The sequence below is a fragment of the Ptychodera flava genome, chromosome 14 (genome assembly GCF_041260155.1).
Source record: "Ptychodera flava strain L36383 chromosome 14, AS_Pfla_20210202, whole genome shotgun sequence".
Classification (NCBI taxonomy): domain Eukaryota; kingdom Metazoa; phylum Hemichordata; class Enteropneusta; family Ptychoderidae; genus Ptychodera; species Ptychodera flava.
The window spans coordinates 40,067,553-40,087,962 of record NC_091941.1 but is presented as its reverse complement, the minus strand read 5'-3'; the positions used below and the strand labels follow the sequence as shown (position 1 = coordinate 40,087,962).

The 20,410-nt window shown below is 37.1% G+C and overlaps 1 protein-coding gene across 1 annotated transcript in view; it reads right to left on the bottom strand.

Annotated features, from left to right (window-relative positions):
• Nucleotides 1–588: 588 nt before the first annotated feature.
• The window catches only part of LOC139150488 (pecanex-like protein 1), a 69,104-nt gene continuing 49,282 nt past the window's right edge, over nt 589–20,410 (bottom strand). The window contains exons 29-36 of the mRNA XM_070722879.1: nt 18,939–19,042; nt 17,582–17,729; nt 16,598–16,749; nt 14,786–14,864; nt 13,810–14,084; nt 4,878–4,984; nt 4,447–4,709; nt 589–3,788 (exon numbers count right to left, since the gene is read on the bottom strand). Coding sequence (XP_070578980.1) covers nt 3,513–3,788; nt 4,447–4,709; nt 4,878–4,984; nt 13,810–14,084; nt 14,786–14,864; nt 16,598–16,749; nt 17,582–17,729; nt 18,939–19,042 — 1,404 coding nt within the window. The 3' untranslated portion in view covers nt 589–3,512. The remainder of the gene's footprint in view (nt 3,789–4,446; nt 4,710–4,877; nt 4,985–13,809; nt 14,085–14,785; nt 14,865–16,597; nt 16,750–17,581; nt 17,730–18,938; nt 19,043–20,410) is intronic.

Below are 20,410 nucleotides of genomic sequence, written 5' to 3'. Positions count from 1 at the left end.
CGATGTTTTCGGAGGAGGGTGTGGGTTAGTACAGGAATCTGAGGAAAGAGCGAGCAAAATACGCGGTATTAATTGCGGGAGATCATTTATGAAAGCTACCGGCGCGGGGTACCAGAAATATGAAACTTTCACCATGATTTGAACAAACCTGGCTGAGGTTAATCTAAGGAACCTCCATTAAAAAAGTTTCGAAGCAATCGGGGCAAGGGGTTTTAGAGAAGATTTTTTGAGTGAAAATTGGAAACTGTCCCCCAAACACAAATATGCAACTTTTCAGACAAATTGAAAAAATATGCCTGAGATCACACTGTAGAACGTACCTGTATGCCAATTTCATAGCAGTTGGACAAGAGGTTTCAGGAATTTTTTTTTACAAAAATTGGAAAAATTACCCCTAATTACAATATGCAAATTCTGACATAATTTAAAAACAAATATCACAAAGGTTACCCTAAAGAACCTGTCTGCTTGGAATGTGAAAAGTTGATGGACCCTGGCAACAGACGTCAGCACACAACACCTATCTCATAAGCTCTGTTTCATATACAGCAGAGCTAAAAAAAGAATATACATACACCATGACAAAACTTTTGGCTCCTGGTTTTGAAAACTATTTATTTATGTATTTATTTATTTACAAAAAGCTATACTTTACATGTATGACAAAAATTTCCTGGCCACCCAGTGTTAAGAAATTAAAGTTGTCTCAGAGTTGATATACAAACATACATACATACATTCATGTGTAAATATTCATATGGGATATAGTTTAAATTGATCCCATTTACAATGAATGTCACCCACTACTGTATATCTACACCTTGCATATAATGTCAAATTTACAGCTATATCTTCTCAGTACTGTTCCCAGTTTAAACTCAGATGTTTATGAAAAGCTTCATCACTGTGGTATGAAATGTACCCAACATGTTTGGATAGTTTTGTGCATGAGAGATTCAAGTATTATCCTTTCATAGGTATCAATCAGGATTTACTGGAGCAAGTACTGGACAGGAGTAGTTGGTATTGCACACATACAATTCAAAGTGACATAAACACATATGTACATGTATCTTCATTGTCACACTTTTATGTCTGCTGATTTACTCTCAAGTGACATTTTTTATACCGTATGGTGAATTTTCCTATGATCATATTAAAGCAGACCTATTTGAGTCAATAGATTTCATCTTGCATTCCATGCAAAGACAAAAAACCTAAAACTAGGTTTATATAACGTTATTAGAAACTTTGTTTTACAAAAAAATTATGAGTGACTCCCCTCGGCTGCCCTGTCATAACATTACTTTTCACTCTAATAATGGAGGTATAAAGCCATGACTTTTGGGCAAAATCTTGCTCCATTTACTTTGTTAAACAATTCACAGAGAAGATTAAAACATCAGCTATGTTCCCTCACTTGGACAGTACAGGAGCACTAATCTTCGTCTCTCTTCTACGGTCTATTGATGGGGCCACGATCACCACCATTAATAGGTGAAACAACTTAAAGTACCAATGCAAAACCTATTTGCCCAATGGAATGCATAGCATACCAGTATGGTGAACAATACCTAATATATGTTTTGCCTATTACTGCACTGACATACAGTACCTTATGTAAATGTTTGTACATGTAGTTTCCTTTTTTTATCTTATTGCGCTTAATTTGTGAACCTGCAGCTGTGAGTCAGGTAATCTGCATATCTTAATTTGGTACACTTTGATATAAGAGTGTACTAAATAATGTTGTTCAGCCATTCCTTGTGGATTACACACAAAGGAAGCAATGTGTCTCCACAGATTGCCTAAGAGGATTACAAAGACCTGAAAGACTTCCAAGGAGAGATGCAACTTCTAGAATGTTTGGAACTACAAACAAAAAACTATATCCAATATCCTACAACATTATGTACAATCCCAGTATGCTCTCTTCATGAATGGACATAAAGCAGGTTACTTTGACATAAAATTCACAGCAAATTCTTGCTTACATCAGAATATTTGGATTAATTGCATTAGAAATTATTTCTCACAACAGTTTGGCAAAATCCTATATTAAGTGTAATTTGTACATGAGTGATATTTGCCTGGCCCCTTAAATCCTATGATTAACCCCCCCCCCTGATGTGTTTGATTTTTTGAGTTACCCCTTTTAGTGGGTTAAAACCAAAATTCAAATTAACAATGGTGCAAACAAATCCATACGCACAAATGGGGCAAAGAAATGCGTATTTCCATACATGTTTTACACATGGGTTTTTTGTACTGCTATCATGTGATCTTTCAGGCATACTGAAAGTGTAGAACACCGCACATCCTTTTTATTCCAGAGTAGAACCATACCTCTGACCTCCCTCCTATAAAATGAAGGCTCCCTTACATTTTGAGGACATATCCTCCAGCATTGATCTTGCAATACTTATAATACAATGATACAGAAATAATATCTGGTTGTTAGGCCATAAAAGATTATAAATAGGCAAAAAAGGATTTGCATAGGCACTTTAATTTATGAACATGCCCCACATATACATCAGAATGGATTGTTCTACTTACTACCTCTTACACAGATATCAATCAGGAAAGCTAATTCAATAGTTGTCAATATCAACAAAATGCAACCTGAATGGTTGACAACAATCAATCAAAGATCCTCTTGCAAAATGGGCATCATCATCTTGACAGATATGACTTGAACAAGCTACAATAGAGTAATGGTTGTCAGGTTATGCAGAATGTTACACAGCTAAGAGATAGCTAAGATATTGTTATTGAGTACAAAGAATGGGTCATGAAACTAAGTCATCCGGCAATCATCTGAGATCAATGAATTTAAGGGTATTTGCACCAGCTGCGATACATTTGGTTAAAAAAATGGAGCAATGGTTTTGTATACTGAAAGAATCTCAACTGCCATTTAATGGCTTTATTGAATCACATCAACTGAATGTACAATTGTATGTACATCACATCTCTTATTAAGGTATCGAATTACCTAAACACATACCAAGATCTGAAAATGTACAACAAAATGGCTTCTGGATAATCATACTGGGTCATGTAGAAAAACAAGCAGTCCCTAATCTATGCAAGAAGTCATTTTTACAAGACTGACTTGAATGAAGTATTTAGTGACAGAGCTATCAAAAAAAAGTACAATAAAATGGCTGGCAGAAGACTTGAGTGGCTGCATCAGTCAACATCATTTTGTTGGCCATAGTTTACTGTCTTTAGACCAATTACTGATAATATTATTAATATTAGTTAAAATACATCAAGACATTGAGGACACACAAATGCACAGATGGACTGAGGCCAGGACGGAACACAGTTTCAGTTCAACTGATACATACACGAACACACCATTTTGTCTATGATTTGGCTGCATGATTTTCACTTTGCTATATTTCCTTTGTACAGTTTTGAAACTTTTGACTGCGGTGTGATTGTTCCATCAGATTCTTCTGAAATCTTCCTCTTGTTAGATTTCAAAAGTCACTGTTCATGTACTACACTTCAGCACCAAGATCTGATGTCCCTGACTCAGCAATAGGCACATACTTGTCTTCAATATGTACCAAGAGTATAGTCTTATCAAGGTGAGATCTTTTTCCTGGATCATAATGGCATGGTGACCAGCGGTGTACAACTGTTCCCTCCATTCCTTCACTGATAATCCAGTCTTTCCAGTAATTCCTACCTCCATGCTTCCTCATTTGCTCCTCTGGCCATTGTATATACCTTCCAGTATTCAAGTTCTCATACACAAGTTTTGGATCTGTAATCTGAGAAAATTTTATAGGAAAAAAACATTTTTTTACATTTATAGGAAAGATGTCTTGTAAACTTCATGGCAACATGTAAATTAATGTGTGATTATCAAAGAAGGATTGATTTAAGTCAGATAAAACAAAACAGAATCGTTTCATCAGACATCACTTCCTGACAATCCATCAACATCATTACAACAGTGACACATGTAATGCAAAAAAAGTTAAAAAGGGTAGCTTCTATCAAAACCCAAAACGAAGACATAACGTTAATACATCATCAGCAGCAATAATTCTATTAAGTTGATGGCAGCAAGTTAAAATCATCCTCACATCCATTTTTAACGTTTCTACTCATGTACAAGGTGTCCTTTCCCTTTAAGTATTCAATTTTTATAATTAATGAGGATATCTAGCATTGAATATCTGAGAAATAAAACGATTTTGATTTCAAGGAAAGATATCACATGAATCACATTTCATATTTCCTGGTGGATTAATATACATATTATATTTTCACATCTATGATGAATGATTGTCTATGCTTGCACTCAGTCTAAACATAGACAGTAGAGGAGGGAATCTTTCCCCCTTTACTGTCCATGGTCTAAAGACATAAATTGACAAAATCACAGAAATGCAGGTCACTGTAAAGACTATGATGATGTCATACCTTGACTCTCTGTAATACTGGTTCATTGGATTGACTAGCATATTCTGGAAGAAGACCAGCTATGTATAGCAGAGCTGCACTGTTGCGTTTATTGCCTGCAAGTATATTGACACTGGTGGAAGAACTCAGATTACTTTGAAGGGATTGTTGTTGAGGTGTACCCAATTCTGACAGTCCTCTCACTGATTCATCTCCTTGCATTTGCCCGGATATTCCTTGGATCCTTGCAGACTGGGAAAGTGTACCACTATTGCCACTACCATCTGTACAATAAATGATATACCAGACACTATCAAACTGAGAATGTACTTTCTCGCTATTGTGACTGAAGCTACTCAGAACTCAAGCAACAGTGGTTGTTGTACATCTAAAACTTGTGAAAAACATGAAGTAAACTCCGTTATTTTCTGAGAGTACAACAGAAGACTAACCTGTGACAGCGACACTTAGGGCAACATTTTGAGATACTGCAGTATTATCTGCATCACTCTGACCCATTCCACCACTGCTGCATCCAGCACCACATCTTTCTTGCAATCTATTATGCAAAGATAATATAAAATTGTAAAAAGGGGAATCTTTTATTTTTGGCTGTGACAATGTTTAGTGTTCAGCTGATGACGTCTTGAACAAAGTCAACGTAAAATAAACCTGCATATGTCATAGATCATGGAAGGCCTCTACATACATACTGTTTCACTTAGTGCTTCAGAGGCTCAACGCAGCTCAAATAAATTTTATTTGATTCAGACGTAAAGTTACGGTAAATCACACTACAAATGTGAATTAAGATTCAGAAGATTTTATTTGGTATTCCTGAGACCAGTACAAACCAAAGTTGATGAGATTCTGACTAATATTAACCAAATCCAGTGATTTGCAGTCGTTTGCTAGTCCAGTATATGTTCTTTATCATACAACACCCTTAGCATTCACACGACTGCTAGAACAGCAAATTCACTTGGTCCAGTAAACACTCTGGTGATCTACTAGTGCTGGACTTTGGACCACTAGACTTTAAATTTCTGTTCGTTTGAGCGTAGCGAATTAGAACAGAAATGTTTTCTTATCGTTGACATTCAGTAGATTTTTCGTTCACACCTGTGATGCCTTGTATGCTAATGAGAGTATATAATAGAGAGTGTATAGAAGATTGTCACATTCTCTTGGGTGTCTACACCGTACCTAGCTTGCTTCCCCTCAAATTTGTTCAGCCATGCAAAGTAGCTATGATAGTCATCTTTCTGGCATTTCACCTAATGGGGCGACTTCGCACTACTCCCAGGATGAAGCCAGACCCCGCTCTCAGCCAGCGCAGCAATCGCAATCACTGGCAGACCTTCAAAACTCCTTGGTGCAGATAGTAAAGCTAAACTGTGAGCAACTTCGACTCCATGTCCAACAAGACCCGAGTTCTTTCAAAGATGAAATGAGCGAGCAGCAAGATGAAACACAGGACCGAATGGTCAAACGCATCAAGGCCGCAGATGAAAACTCATTCAAGAAGAAGGGCAATGCTGAACAAGCCAAGTTCAACTCCAAATTGGCAGCAACGCTCGACAAGGCCAACACAAACCTTCAAAAGAACAAATTTCAACAGGTGGGCGCAGATCTTAAAGCAGGTATGGAAATGCTTGAACATCGCCAGAAACTCATAAAAATACCGCAATTATACGGTGTCGCTCAAATTTGATAAGAATTGGTACATACCAAAGATCAACAATAAGTGTTGTTTCTATCTGTTCAGTGCAGGAAAATTATACGTTGATGTTATGACAATTTCTGCACAGTACAACCAGAAAAACAACAAGAAATATTTAAACCAGAAAAACAAGAATGACAAAAGTAAATAAGGTCTGAAACTTTAGGTACTGAAGGTCAACTTTAGCAACATGCATAGCAGAAAATCTTTCAACCATGGATGTACAAAAATAGACATCCATGGTTTCAGCAGGTCTGTTAATATGTCACAGTTCATAAACAATGACAGGAAATGACCAATTAGCTGTTTCAGTTACTGCTACCACTCCCAAACATAATAGGTACCCTGCATACAAATAGGTTAAAGGTCAAACTCCTCTTATTCAGATGTGTGGGCTGATTCAGTTACTGCAACTCCTGCACATTTGCAGTATTTCCCTTTTTCTCACCTCATTTGCACATTTTTGACACTGACGTGTTCATTTGAACAAATTCACATCTCAACCCCTGCATCTACCTGTACACCAAATACTGAGACGGTAGCTTTGGCAGTATGGGAGCCCTTGTGTGTGACGGACATACATCAGCACATACATACCCACATACAGACATACAGACGCCACCGACTCATCATATAAGCTCTTTTTGGTATTTATATATAAAACCAAATATGAGCTTAAAATGGCTGACTGTTCAGAATTTGGTTGGGCAGTGGTACAAGAATACGAGGCGGACGAGCTAGCTTCTGATAGTGGTGACGAAAGAAAAATCCGGAGAGCGGAGTACCACGCTTTAAGGAGACGAATAAACTACTGGCATGTTCGGCGTAACAAAAACTTTGGTCAAAGCCCAGAAGACGGCAGGCAAGGAGACTCCAAAGGCGAAAAAACTAGCAACTTTGTGTCTGGACGTCGCACACCAGGCCCCAACGACATTTGTTTCTCATGTGGAAAACCAGGCCACTGGAGGCAGCAATGCAAACAACTCGACAGTAAATAATAAAGGTATGTTGATATTTATAAGTCATTTGACGTAAATTATTTATCAGATTTGTCAATGCAACACAGTGGACGAAACAGTTTTTCAATTGAAGGTAATAAGACTGTAGTATCGAATAGAGCAGTTGCTAGTCAAAGCACTGATATTCCTGATAATTTTATTTCGGTCAGAGGCAGGCTTGCTAAAAATTTACAATTTTGGCAGTCTATAGGTGTACCACAAGATGTCCTTGATGTTTTAACTGAAGGGTATAAAATTCCGTTTGTCATCACCACTCTGTCTGCAAAGTTGTTTCAGAATAACCGTTCAGCCCGCATTAAAGCAGATTTCGTAGAGAGCGAAATTTTGTCATTGCTAAGTAAAGGTTGCATTTCTCGGACTACTTGTCCTCTAGTTGTCAGTCCTTTGTCAGTAGCGACACAGAAGTCTGGGAAAATGTGTCTTATCCTAGATTTGAGATATGTGAACATGCATGTTTGGAAAGAATCTTTCAAAGTGGAGGATTTGCGTACTGCCTTGTTATTCTTACAGAAAGATTCGTACAAGTTTTCTTTTGACCTTAAATCTGGCTACCATCACATTGATATTTTCCCGGAACATAGTAAGTTTTTGTGTTTTGCTTGGCCATTCGAAGGGGTGTTACATTATTTTTGTTTCAATGTGCTGCCATTTGGCTTAACGTCTGCTCCACGTATCTTTACTAAAGTAGTCAGACCTCTGGTAAAAAAGTGGAGGGCAGAGGGCATACCCATTGTTGTTTATTTGGACGATGGTTTAGGCAGTGAAGTTTCTCAAGAAAGTTGTCAGTATGCAAGTGATTCAGTGAAAAGTGATATAATCCATTTGGATACCACGTCAACATTTTACTTGGCTTGGCATGGATTTAGATTTAATGAAAGGCATAATTTCAGCGACGACATCTAAGGCCAAACAAAAAAATATGTGCTGTTCCGATTACATGGTTTTCAAAAATAGGGTAGGTAGGTAGGGAAATTTTTTTTTCCATTTTTTTTTTATTTGTCAATGTGCATTTTGTACGCGTTCAAACAAACTACCAGTGAACAATTTCCTCATGAAACGCACTCAAATTGAATACCAATATATTAAAATAAAATATTCATCAGTAGAATTGAAGTGTGTGGTTTATTAGACTGCCACGGAAATTGATATGGCTGATATAACAATTCTTTGACAGGATAGTGAACTGTTTATCCAAAGGTAAATCCTCAGCTTTTTGCAGTCACTCGCAAGAAAAACGCACATATTTTACGTTGAAGTTGTTTGTAGCCTCGCCAACCTGTATATTTGTCTGCTGTACTTCCAACCACGGCCCAGCAGCATCACTGGCACATTCAACTCGAATAGAGTACATTTTACATTCAGAAAAACCTGGACGGTGTTCCTCCAAAATTTCTTCGAATGTTCAGTTCTGTTTAACAGAAGACAAAATCGACCTTTCTTTGCCAGGATCGCATTTGCGAAACAAAATTGAGTACACGTTATGTCCATCACGAGTCACCATTTTGTTTGAGACGAGGCCTGCTATAAGTAGGGATACCAGGCCCTTTTTTGTTCTTGGTTAAACTTACATGAATTGTATGTTTTCTTGAAGATCTTGTCTCAGGATTCAAAAAACTGTTTGAATGATGGTTCTATCTTGTCTACTTCCAGGGTTATGATTTTTTTTTTCGACTTTTTTGACAAATGGTCAAAAAATTTCAACATATGGCTAAAAGAGTCATTTTGTGGGTATATCCCTATGAAAAAATATACGGTAGTTGTATAATAACATTAATTCTCTAACTAATCTGCTTTAAAATACTTTTGTGCAATATATTGTAAGAGTACGGTATAAGGAGCTTTTGTTTTCTTTACACAGAGACTTAAAAATGCCAAAAATTTTGTGAGACAGAGTTGAAAATTGGACGGCACCGTGTATACTACCAGTCAAAAAGCTATTTTTTGCCATTTTCAAACTACTGTAACTTTCAGAGTTTTTAAGCTAGCTCTGTCAAATTTTGGACAGTTAAACTTGAGTAATAACAAAAAAGAATAAATATATTTTAGATCTGTAAAATTTCTTAAATGTTACATTTGAGAAATTCTGATATTCAAAAAACCAAAAATCATAGGAATATGAATAAAATAAGTCATTGTTCAACTGATCAACTCACAGTACAGAATAATCCCCCTGGAGCTGTCCTTTTTTACACAAGAATATTACTCCCCCCTAAAAAGCTGTCATCTTGTTGTACTCAATTTTCCTTTAGCATTGAAATCTAGAGTCAGGGTTATGATTTTTTCCTTTCCTTTCCTTAGATTTTTCATTCTCTCTTCATTTGCCCGTCTTTCAACTTGTCTTGTTTATCAATTCCCGATTCCTGCACTACCCCTGTCTGTCATTTTCCCCAGTTTACGTTAATGCTGTTTAAAAATAAAGGTTGTTTACATACATTTATTATAATAATAACCATGGCATGCTGACTTTATTCCCATACATCATTGAAAGAGTATTCATTTCTGTTGTCAAATATCATTTTGTAAATTTTGTGTAATATCAACAGATGAAAAATGAACACAGTTTAATGTTCGCAAAACTACCAGGGTTAACGTTTGAAAACAGCTGATTGTAGCGTACGCATTGGCAGTTAGGGGCTGTTCAACGAAGTACGTACGTACGGCAAAATTCACGGTAAATTCCGAACGCACAGATTTTGAAACTACTCAGAACTGACCTTAACACAGTTTTTGGTGTACGGGTTTATATTTTAATGATAGAATGACTATAAAAAGTAAAATTGACCAAAATTTTGCTCGATTCACTATCACAAAACACTTCCGGGTTTTCACTTGGCCTGCATAATATGGCCGCGCTGTGCATGACGCGGTTCGGAAATGACAACAAGAATGTAAATGAAAGATTACATCAAAAAACGGCCATGAAAATGCTTCAAACTTTCCACAAATTTAATATAACAGTTGCTGTTTGGTATACTAACTCCGATCACTGAAAATTGTCCCTGCATTTTAGCGAAAACCTACCTACAAAACGCCGTTTAGGCACTGAACAACATACTGTAACGAGCCATTCCATTCTAACATAGGAAGTAGTGACCTGAGAAATGTACGTGCCGCAGTACGGCACGCTGTATGGCGAAAAATAATGCTTGATTTTGAGCGCTAAAATGACACGATATTTTTTTCTTTATTTTCAAAAAAAATCCCATGGTAGAACGAGCAGTTGAATTGGAAATTTTTTATCGAAAATTTTATTGAATTAGACCTAATACTTTTTGAGATACAGCAGTTTGAAAACCGGAAACCGTTCAGTGTGCAACAACTGTCAGTGTCATGTCGCAAGTTTTCATGAGCGTCTGGCATCACTTCTATAAGAATGACGTATTAGTTCTCGCGTGATTCGCGCGATTTGTCATAGTTCTCGCGTGATTTCATGCGTTTCACGTTTTTTCATATCGTTATTTTTACTTCCGGGTTTACGAGGCTCTAAAAAGTCTAGGGTCGGGGGGTTAAAATTGGGGTAGGTCGGGTAATCGGAACAGCACATATTTTTTTTTTTTGCCTAAATTACATAGTATTCAGTCAGGAATTTCAGCTCTACTTAACGCGCAGACTGTTACAGCTAGGCAATTATCGGTAGAAATAGGGAAAATCATTGCCATTTCTCCAGCTTTTGGTTCTGTGACTCTCTTAAGGACTAGATTGTCATATGACTTCATCGCAAAGAAGTCTGGCTGGGACGTTAAAATGTCTTTTCCGACTGAAGTAGAAAAAGAATTGAGATTTTGGCTTCAAGATTTGTCAACGTTGAATGGCATGCCAATTAAACAAAATTTCAATTTTAGCGAAATGGTTTACACGGATGCCAGTGACAAAGCAGCTGGCGGTTATATTGCGTCAATTGACAGTCAGATTTCTCACGTAAGGTGGTCGCAGAAGGAAGCGGAGAAAAGTTCCACCTGGCGGGAACTAGCAGCACTTCTATACACATTACGCTCCTTTGTTGGCCATTTGGCGGGGAAAAGAGTAAAATGGGTCATGGACAACCAAGCCTGCTGTTCTATTGTCAAGGCTGGGAGTTCTCGTTTGCATTTGCACGACCTGGCTCTAAGTGTTGATGACATTTGTCGACAATATAATATTTACATTTTTCCACATTGAGTTCCGAGAAGCAAAAACGAAAAGGCAGATGCAATAAGCAGAATGGATAATTGGTCTGTCGCACCAGAAGTTTTTCATCTACTAGAGAATAGATGGGGGACCTCATTCAATTGACCGTTTTGCCTCGTATTATAATGCTAAACTGCCAAGATTTAATTCATGTTACTGGATAATTGGCTTGTACCGCCCATTAGCTTGGTCACACGTACTATTTTGCACTTGCGGGATAGTAGAGACTTTGGCTCCCTCATAGCACCATATTGGAAATCAGCCCCGTTTTGGCCATTGATTAACAACGTCAACCGTGATTTCATTGACGTTGCCAAAGACTTCATAATATTTTGCAGGGATATAACTATTGCAGGCAGAGGATGCCCTGCTCCTTTGACGGGTCACACTTTTACACGCTTTATAGCATTAAGATTGAATTTCACAGAATTTTACGCCAATTGGCAGTAAGTGTCTATAGCATGTATTTGAATGCAATGCAATTTTCTTTTCTGTCAGATATATACAAAGTTGGCGTCTGGAAAGAACTTGGTAATGTCAAAGACGAATCCCTTCAAAGACAAAGTGCCAAACTACAGACATTTATCATGGCTTCCAGGCAACCATCCACTGTTACGAGGTACAAGCAGTCATTCACGCACTGGAAACAATGGGCTTCCTTGAAATCTGAAGTCAACATCCTCCCTGCCCAACCTTTGTATATGGCACTCTACCTACAACACTTGTGCGAAGAGTGTGGTTCTATTCACAAAGCTACCGGCGCTATTATGCTATCCAATGGGCACACAATATGGCTGGAATACCCTCTCCGACAGAACATATAACCGTAAAACTAACATTTGAAGCTGCTAAGCGCAAGTTGTCTATACCGTCGACAAAAAGGAACCGTTCACACCGGATCTCCTATCTTTGCTTGTTTCAAAATATGGAAGCAAGGAGGCAGACTTGTCTGATATCCGTTTTTTGACGATGTATTTGCTGTCATTTGCAGGTTTCTTTAGATATGAAGAATTATGTTACATTTTAAGGTCAGATATTATTTTCTATGAACGTTACATTTCAGTTTTCGTTAGACAGTCAAAAACTGACGTATATAGGGATGGTAAATCTGTAGTAATTGCAAAATCTGATAGTCCGACATGTCCAGTGGCAATGTTGGTACGTTACCTTGCATTTGCAAACATTCCAACCAATAGCCAGGATTTCATTTTCAGACCCCTTTGCAGGACGGGCAAAGGATTAAAGTTGTGTTCAGGAAAACTCTCGTACGCGAGAGCAAGGGAAATACTTGTAGAAAAGCTCAAACCTGTAGTACCAAACCCAGAGTCGTTTTCTTTACATAGCTTAAGATCAGGGGGTGCTTCTACTGCAGCACAAATGGGGGTAGAGATAGAATGTTCAAACGGCATGGACGATGGCGCAGCGAAAAAGCTAAAGATGGCTATTTCCAAGACAGTCTTGATGCACGCTTAAACGTCTCCCGTACATTAGGTCTATAAATTACTTCTTACATTAGTATATCTTGTTTTCATTTACCAAATTACGCCCGTTCTTTGTTCATCTCGGGGGCTGTCGGGTAGACGCGCCACCCCAAGTGTAAAAAAAGTGTTTTTGTGTTTTCTTGGTCTTAGACCAGAATTTAAATTTCTGTTCGTTTGAGCGTAGCGAATTAGAACAGAAATGTTTTCTTATCGTTGACATTCAGTAGATTTTTCGTTTACACCTGTGATGCCTTGTATGCTAATGAGAGTACCGGTATATAAAAGAGAGTGAATAGAAGATTGTCACGTTCTCTCGGGTGTCTACACCGTACCTAGCTTGCTTCCCCTCAATTTTTTCTGAACTAGTGATGCATATATGTTGTATTTTGTTCATTCACGAGAAGTATCATCAGAAAAGTAGATATTGAATCAAAGATTTGACCAGGTACAACAGATTTATATCAAGATAAAAGTACATATTAGATATTGTTCAACTCTTCATGAATTTTGTGTATATAATAACATGTATGTTATGGTTCTGAAAAATTTTTCTTTATAAAGTCCATTAAATCTCGGGGGCTGTCGGGTAGATGCACCACCCCAAGTGTAAAAAAGTGTTTTTGTGTTTTCTTGGTCTTCGACCAGAATTGCTTCTTCTTGTGAAAACACCATCAGGAACAAATGAATTGTGAATTACTCTCCCTTGTCCATTGTGCCAACATTGGCAGGACTGAAGTTTGCCATTTATATGACAATATGTAGATTATAGCATTATCTTTGAGACTACACAACAAAGCCAACACAGTCAGTTTGTGACAGCACTGAAAGAAAAGACATGACAGCAAAATACTTGTGAATCAGAAACTACCATGTTGGAACGCGTCAGGAAATTTTCTTAAAAATCTCATTACACTCTAAATCACTAGGATTCAATGAATCACATTAGGATTCAATGAATGGTGAATTGTGATAAAATCTGGGAGATAAATCTCACCTTTGCCAATATTTGATGACAAAATCCTTGATTCCTTTAAAGCTGATTGATCCACCAGATATTGCACACAATTGTTGATTTGTTTCTGCATAAGATGTTGTCAAAGGTGATACATAGATAGGATAACCAATGGGTTGGTCACATGATGAGTTGATCATGTTTCGTAATGCTTGTTTGGCATTCTGGATACTACCACGCTCTGGATTGCGATTTCTTAGGAACACCAATTCCTGTTGTTGACCAGACCACAAACCACGAACACATTCCCGGTTTACCTACAAAGAATACACACAAGTAAAACAAATTTCAATGAATTTTGTTGGGTACTAGGACTAACATATCAGTTATCATGTTTCTGCTTTACTCTATCAAGTAAATGACAAAGTTTTATGCCTTATTGTCTTATGTAGTACTGAATACTGACTATGATTCTAATAACTTTTGTCATTACACTCTATCACCAGGTCATGTAATTCATAAATTGTCACTTATCAATTGAAATGTCACAAAAATTTTAATATCAGACACCATTATTTCAAAGTGAATGTCAAATTGAGGGTAATAGCTGAAACTAAAACCACATAAAGAGTTCTCTCACCAGCTGTTGTACTATTGCTATTTTACATGACTTGTTTTACAGCTAAAGAACACTTTCCATAGGGAAGTTTTCAACTTTGATCGATAGTTTCACACACTTTGTTGGGGAGAAAAAATAAAGCAAATATTGGACTATGTACTTGGAACATCTGATGATGTGCCTCTTTCAGATGTTGAACAGAGTCTGTTTAGACATGGTTATGGATCTTCATATTAATATTCTGTACTGAGAGCTGCAGATGGCTGGAGTATATAATATCTTCCTGCATGAGTGTGTAATTTGTACTTGCTCACATATACATAATATAAAAGTTGACAAGCAAAGTATCATTAGAATTGATGAAAATGGTTGCATACTGCCTGAAATTTGTAAGCTTACCTTTATCAATCGAAAACTGAGATATCTTTTATTTAGCATAATGATTTTATATTCATCTGTACCATCATCAAGTACATGCCTACAGAGAGAAAAGATCATATTATCTATGACCTACTGACCCATTTATAACTCTTAATCCTGATAGACTTTTAATGTCAGCACACAACTAGGACAGCCACAGTCATACCTTGCTTGATTTGGATGTCAAGTGTAATCAAAACAATAGTCTTGAACATTGCCTGTGATTTCATGTCTCTTCAATTCTTAACACAGTCTAATTTTTTAGTTTTGTTTTGATTGTGAATCTCGGAAAGTAATGGTAAAGTTGCATATTAGGAGAACAACATCTTTGGTGCTATGACAGCAACTAATAAAGAAAAGAAATCATTTTTTGTATTCCACAGGAAATCACTCACAAATTTGAAGCTTCAAGAGATTGGGTTAACTTTATCGGGTGAACTCTGTTAGTATTCACTATAACAAATTTAAGTCAAAATCAAATTTGAAACCAATCTCTATATGGTTACAAATCCATATGTACAGCAGCATGTTTGTGCCGGGTGGAGTTCTTTCTCATTCAAATTTACAATTTCTGCTCAATGTTCAAGAACATGAGGTTTGATGGTGTTTTGGGATTTGCAAAATGAGATAGAAGACTATCACAAACAATATTTAAAGCCAGTAGCTGTAACTGTTGATGATTTATCTTCATTATTTATGTCATGTATGTCAATTGCAAGTTTTTGTTCTATATACACAGTGTATCTCAACAATCTGTGAGGAGAGTAGAACAAGAAACTGTAGTGTACGTTAAAAACAAAAGTAATGAAGAAATCATCAAAAGTATCAGTTACTGGCCCTTGGAACACAATCTTGCCTTAGAGGGTTGACAGTACCTTTCATTGTTAGAACACAGCAGGATTGCTGCAAACATTAGTTTATGCCATAATGTGACACTTTTATTGATATTATCATGTCTTTTCACTTTATAATCATTGAAATAACGGTCAAGTGATAAACCACAATAATTTCAATATGAATTTTACGGTAGATTAAAATTGCTTAACAATATTTGCAAGGGGATATTGTGACATGGATAAAAATGTGGATTTTTTAATGGATTTATTTTTAGCAGATACAAAATGTAATCCAAGGTATACAGATGCATGGTTGCAAGCCATTGGCTGAGTGATGTCATTGAAATGCCATATCCAATGGTTGTAAGCCATGGGCTGAGTGATGTCATTGAAATGCCATATCCAATGGTTGTGAGCCATGGGCTGAGTGATGTCACTGAAATGTCATATCCAATGGTTGCAAGCCATTGGTTGAGTGATGTCATTGAAATGCCATATCCAATGGTTGTAAGCCATGGGCTGAGTGATGTCATTGAAATGCCATATCCAATGGTTGTAAGCCATGGGCTGAGTGATGTCATTGAAATGTCATATCCAATGGTTGTAAGTCACAGGCTGAGTGATGTCATTGAAATGCCATACAGTATCCAATGGTTGTAAGCCATGGGCTGAGTGATATCATTGAAATGCCATATCCAACGGTTGTAAGTCATGGGCTGAGTGATGTCATTGAAATGCCATATCCAATGGTTGTAAGTCATGGGCTGAGTGGTGATGACATTGAAATGCCATATCAAATGGTTGTAAGCCATGGGCTGAGTGATGTCATTGAAATACCAATTCAAGTACGAGGTGTTGACAGTCCTTCACAGACTCTAATTGCATGAAAGTGTATATATCCAAGAAGAGGAAAAAAGTTTTAAAAAGTAACATGCAACTTGAAATTCATACCAACCTTAGGGCTAATAGTGATGGTGTGTTGGAAAGAATTGCGTTTCTCCATGCTGGGTCCCCTTCATGTGATATGACCATATTTTCTTCATGTAGACTTATTGCATCATAAAGGATTTTATGATCATCATATTCATCAGGAGATGTAAAATGATCCTGAAATGATTAACAAATCATCATTAATAACATGATTCTTACTGGATCATTCACAGCCTTGACCTTTGAAAAACAAATGATTTGACTTGAGTATTGTCCATGTATCAATCATGAACTCTGTCTGTGTCTTTAGAGGGCACATCAAGTATGTAAATCTGACAACCATAAAGGAAAATTTGACAAAATACCATAATCAGCATGTCAATAGATTGTCCGAATTCCTGATGGACTGGTTTTACAAGCATTTTTTTCAGGAATAGCAGTATTTATGGAGGGACTTGTCACAGAGTAGTTAATTTGATAGGTCTCAGAGGGTTAAAAAAGCCAACAAATCAGGACATTGGTTTGCCTTCAGTATTTGATGAGGTGATAAAAATGACAACAGATAAACATACTTTTTGGTAACCATATGTATAGCAATGACTTTTATTTCACTGTGTATCAAATCTATTTGATTGAATCATCATGAACAAAAATCAATCCAATGGTACTTCATTCAATAGTTAGCTCAGCATGTTTGATCTAAATTTTGACTTGAGGTCAGAACAGAGCACAAAATGAAAAATAATGTTGAAGTTTAACTTGCATTCCATTCTATACTGAATAGGTTTACTGCTTCCCATAACTACATGTACCAGTGTCATTGCCTCTCTCACAGTTTTCTTGTTCCATTTTCTCTCTACAGAACAGCACCTTACAAATTAACCGTGCTAATATCCAAAACATACTTTTTGGTAACCATATGTATTAACATCCATTAGAGATAAATACGACACTTTACTTTAGTCTCAATACACGACCAGCTGAAAGTTATAAAAGCTAACTGGATTACCTGGTGAAGTTTCAATGCCATTCTGATTCCTGGAGCAACACATCTTCTCAGAAGTTCCATGTCATTGAATACCCATTCATCTCTTGGTGATGTTATTCGGAAATCACCTTTAAACAATGCATGCAACCCATACAGGAAAGACTCCAGGCTGTGGAAACACAAAGGAAACCACATACAATAAATTTTGGTAAATACTGAAGAAAGAAATTCAAGTTCTATGTATCTGAAGTTAATTGGAGACATCATAAGCTTTGAGACAGAAATTTATCACAAACTGTTGAACAACACGGGTGTCCAGTTTTGAGAATTTTGCTCTGTCATTTTTCATTTTCTGAATTCAAGTCATGTCATGTCATGGATATAAAAAATGTTTTTGGTGGAATTAATCCTCATTGTACATACTTAATTCTCTGAAGTCACTTCACAAGAGGAGCTCTAACGAAGCCTTGATTTTCAACTTCTTTAATTTATTAATATGTTTAAGATTCCATTATATCAACAATGTGGTCTACATCACCATGAACATATGGAGAAGGCTTTTTATCTGCCTACATCATTTATGTCCCTTGAAACACACATTTCTGGCAAAAATGTTGCTGTAATTCAGCAAATGACTTGAGTTGAATGTTTGTATACATGTAATTGAAAGTGGTAAACTAGTAGTAAACTGAGAAATGGGATGAATAGAGACACAACTCCAGAATATACAAGTTTTATGTGTCTTTTGTTAGCATATAGAGAGAAGTTCCTGGTATGTAAAGCAGTGTAATTAGTCTGTGGGCTTCAGGGCTGAAAATAGCCACATGCACGCTGCACTGTGGAAGTCTATGTTACCTTGGTGCAGGTAAATTGCCAGACCAATGGCTGCACTGTGCATGTTGAAAAATAGTACAGCATGTACTGGGATTTTTACCTCATTAGGCTAAATCATCATGATCTTTACTGATAAATTTTTCTCATTTTTTTACCCTTTTCATTGAAAATTAAAATAAATTTATTGACATCATCAGCAATTGAACCTTGGTTCAAAGATGGTAAACACACACGACCTAACCATGGCTATATGGTTCAACAGTACAAAAGGAGAAACTTGAATGTGATGATGGAAAGGATGACTTGGAATATTATTGATAAACTATAACCCAGTCAGTATGCACACACCAGAAAGTAGGCGAACACTGATGTATAATCAAACATGTATAGTGAGCACTTTAGAACAAAAATATCTGAAACCCTTTTAAAGAATTCTATCAAGTTTATTTCACGCAGTCATGTTCAAGCATATCTCTTATGAACGCCTGCTCACTGATTTGCGCAATGAGGAAGCAACTCAACAAGGCTAAATAATTGACTGTACCTTGCAGAGAGATGATGAGAAGCAGTTCCCAATGCTCTTCTACCAAGCACACATAATCCATAACATAAAGTCACCAGTGGGGAATCTTTTGAAGATTCTTCACTCTGAAAATATAGTGGCATAATTAATTCCAAATATACTCATAAAACAAACATGCATTAGCCCTTATCCTATATAGTTAAGCAATAACCCCCGCCGCAGGAAGGTATGCACGAGATTTTGTTACAATGCGCGACATATAGCACGAGCCGATAGGCGAGTGCTATATGGAGCGAACTGTAACAAAATCGAGTGCATACCCGACTGCGAAGGGGGTTATTGCTATTATATTACATCAACTTGCGTGTCTTTGTTGTCTTACTTGGGTATTTTCATCACTCTAAGCCCTAAATGCAGAAAACGGACGTCTGAGAGATCGAACATCGGAAATTCTGTGCCCGAGACCTAGCATTTTTATAAGTTGGGATTACGCACAGGCACACAGTATCCTACAACAAATACGCATTACGTTCATATCGACATTGCATTTTATTCGCATGCAACACAAACACTATACTTGTCAAAAATAGTTATTGCAGTCACACAGAAAATGGGTCAAGAGTTCAAATCAAAAGAAAAAAGTAACTATTTTTTTTCATAAATTTACATAAGAACAATACTCCTGGCTTTTTTGGCATACTAAAAATAGATTTGTCTCATTCTGTACCGCATACGCGTATACGGTATACGTCAACCGTCGCGACATTCAGAGGTGGCACAGTGAAGTTACAGGATCTATTTTTGATGGATAATTTGGATGTTAATTGTACCAGAAAACAAGCAATTTTGAAATAATCCAGACTTGCGATGACTGCAACTGTGATGAACAGATGTGCAGAGTGTGTTGCCCGATGCAGGGAGAGCTGGACGCTGACACTGCTCGTTGCATTTGATGTCAAATTTCATCGCAGTCGCCAGGAGTCATCCCATTGTTATTTTGAACTTCTTGGTGTACATTGTTAGGACACCCTGGTCTGTTACAGCCCAAACTTTGGTAAAGAATATCTGACATACCGTTACTGTGAGGAAGTGTCAATTTATTTGTGTATGAACGAATATACTATCTTCATTTTAAAGAGCGGTAGGATATATCGCGTCTCAAATCCTGCAATATCAAGCAAAGTGCACGGTGCGCTTTCACCCTAATATTTGTGTGCATCACACCCAAAATCTGCTGCTTCAGAGATGTCTTTCATCATTGAACCCAACTTATTTACACCAAGAGGTGAGTTACAGACCCACACTTTATCTGTGTATCAAAATTCGGTCTTCAGAGTTTGAACAAACAAAGTGGACTGTTTCTGTTTTTCTCGAGGGTCGATGGTTTAGATAGGTACGTTCAAATGCACCGACCGGGCAATTTTTGAAAATGCTGGTTTAGGAGCCCGGTTTACCACCACTATCAGTGCTAAAACAGTATTTTAGCATCGGTG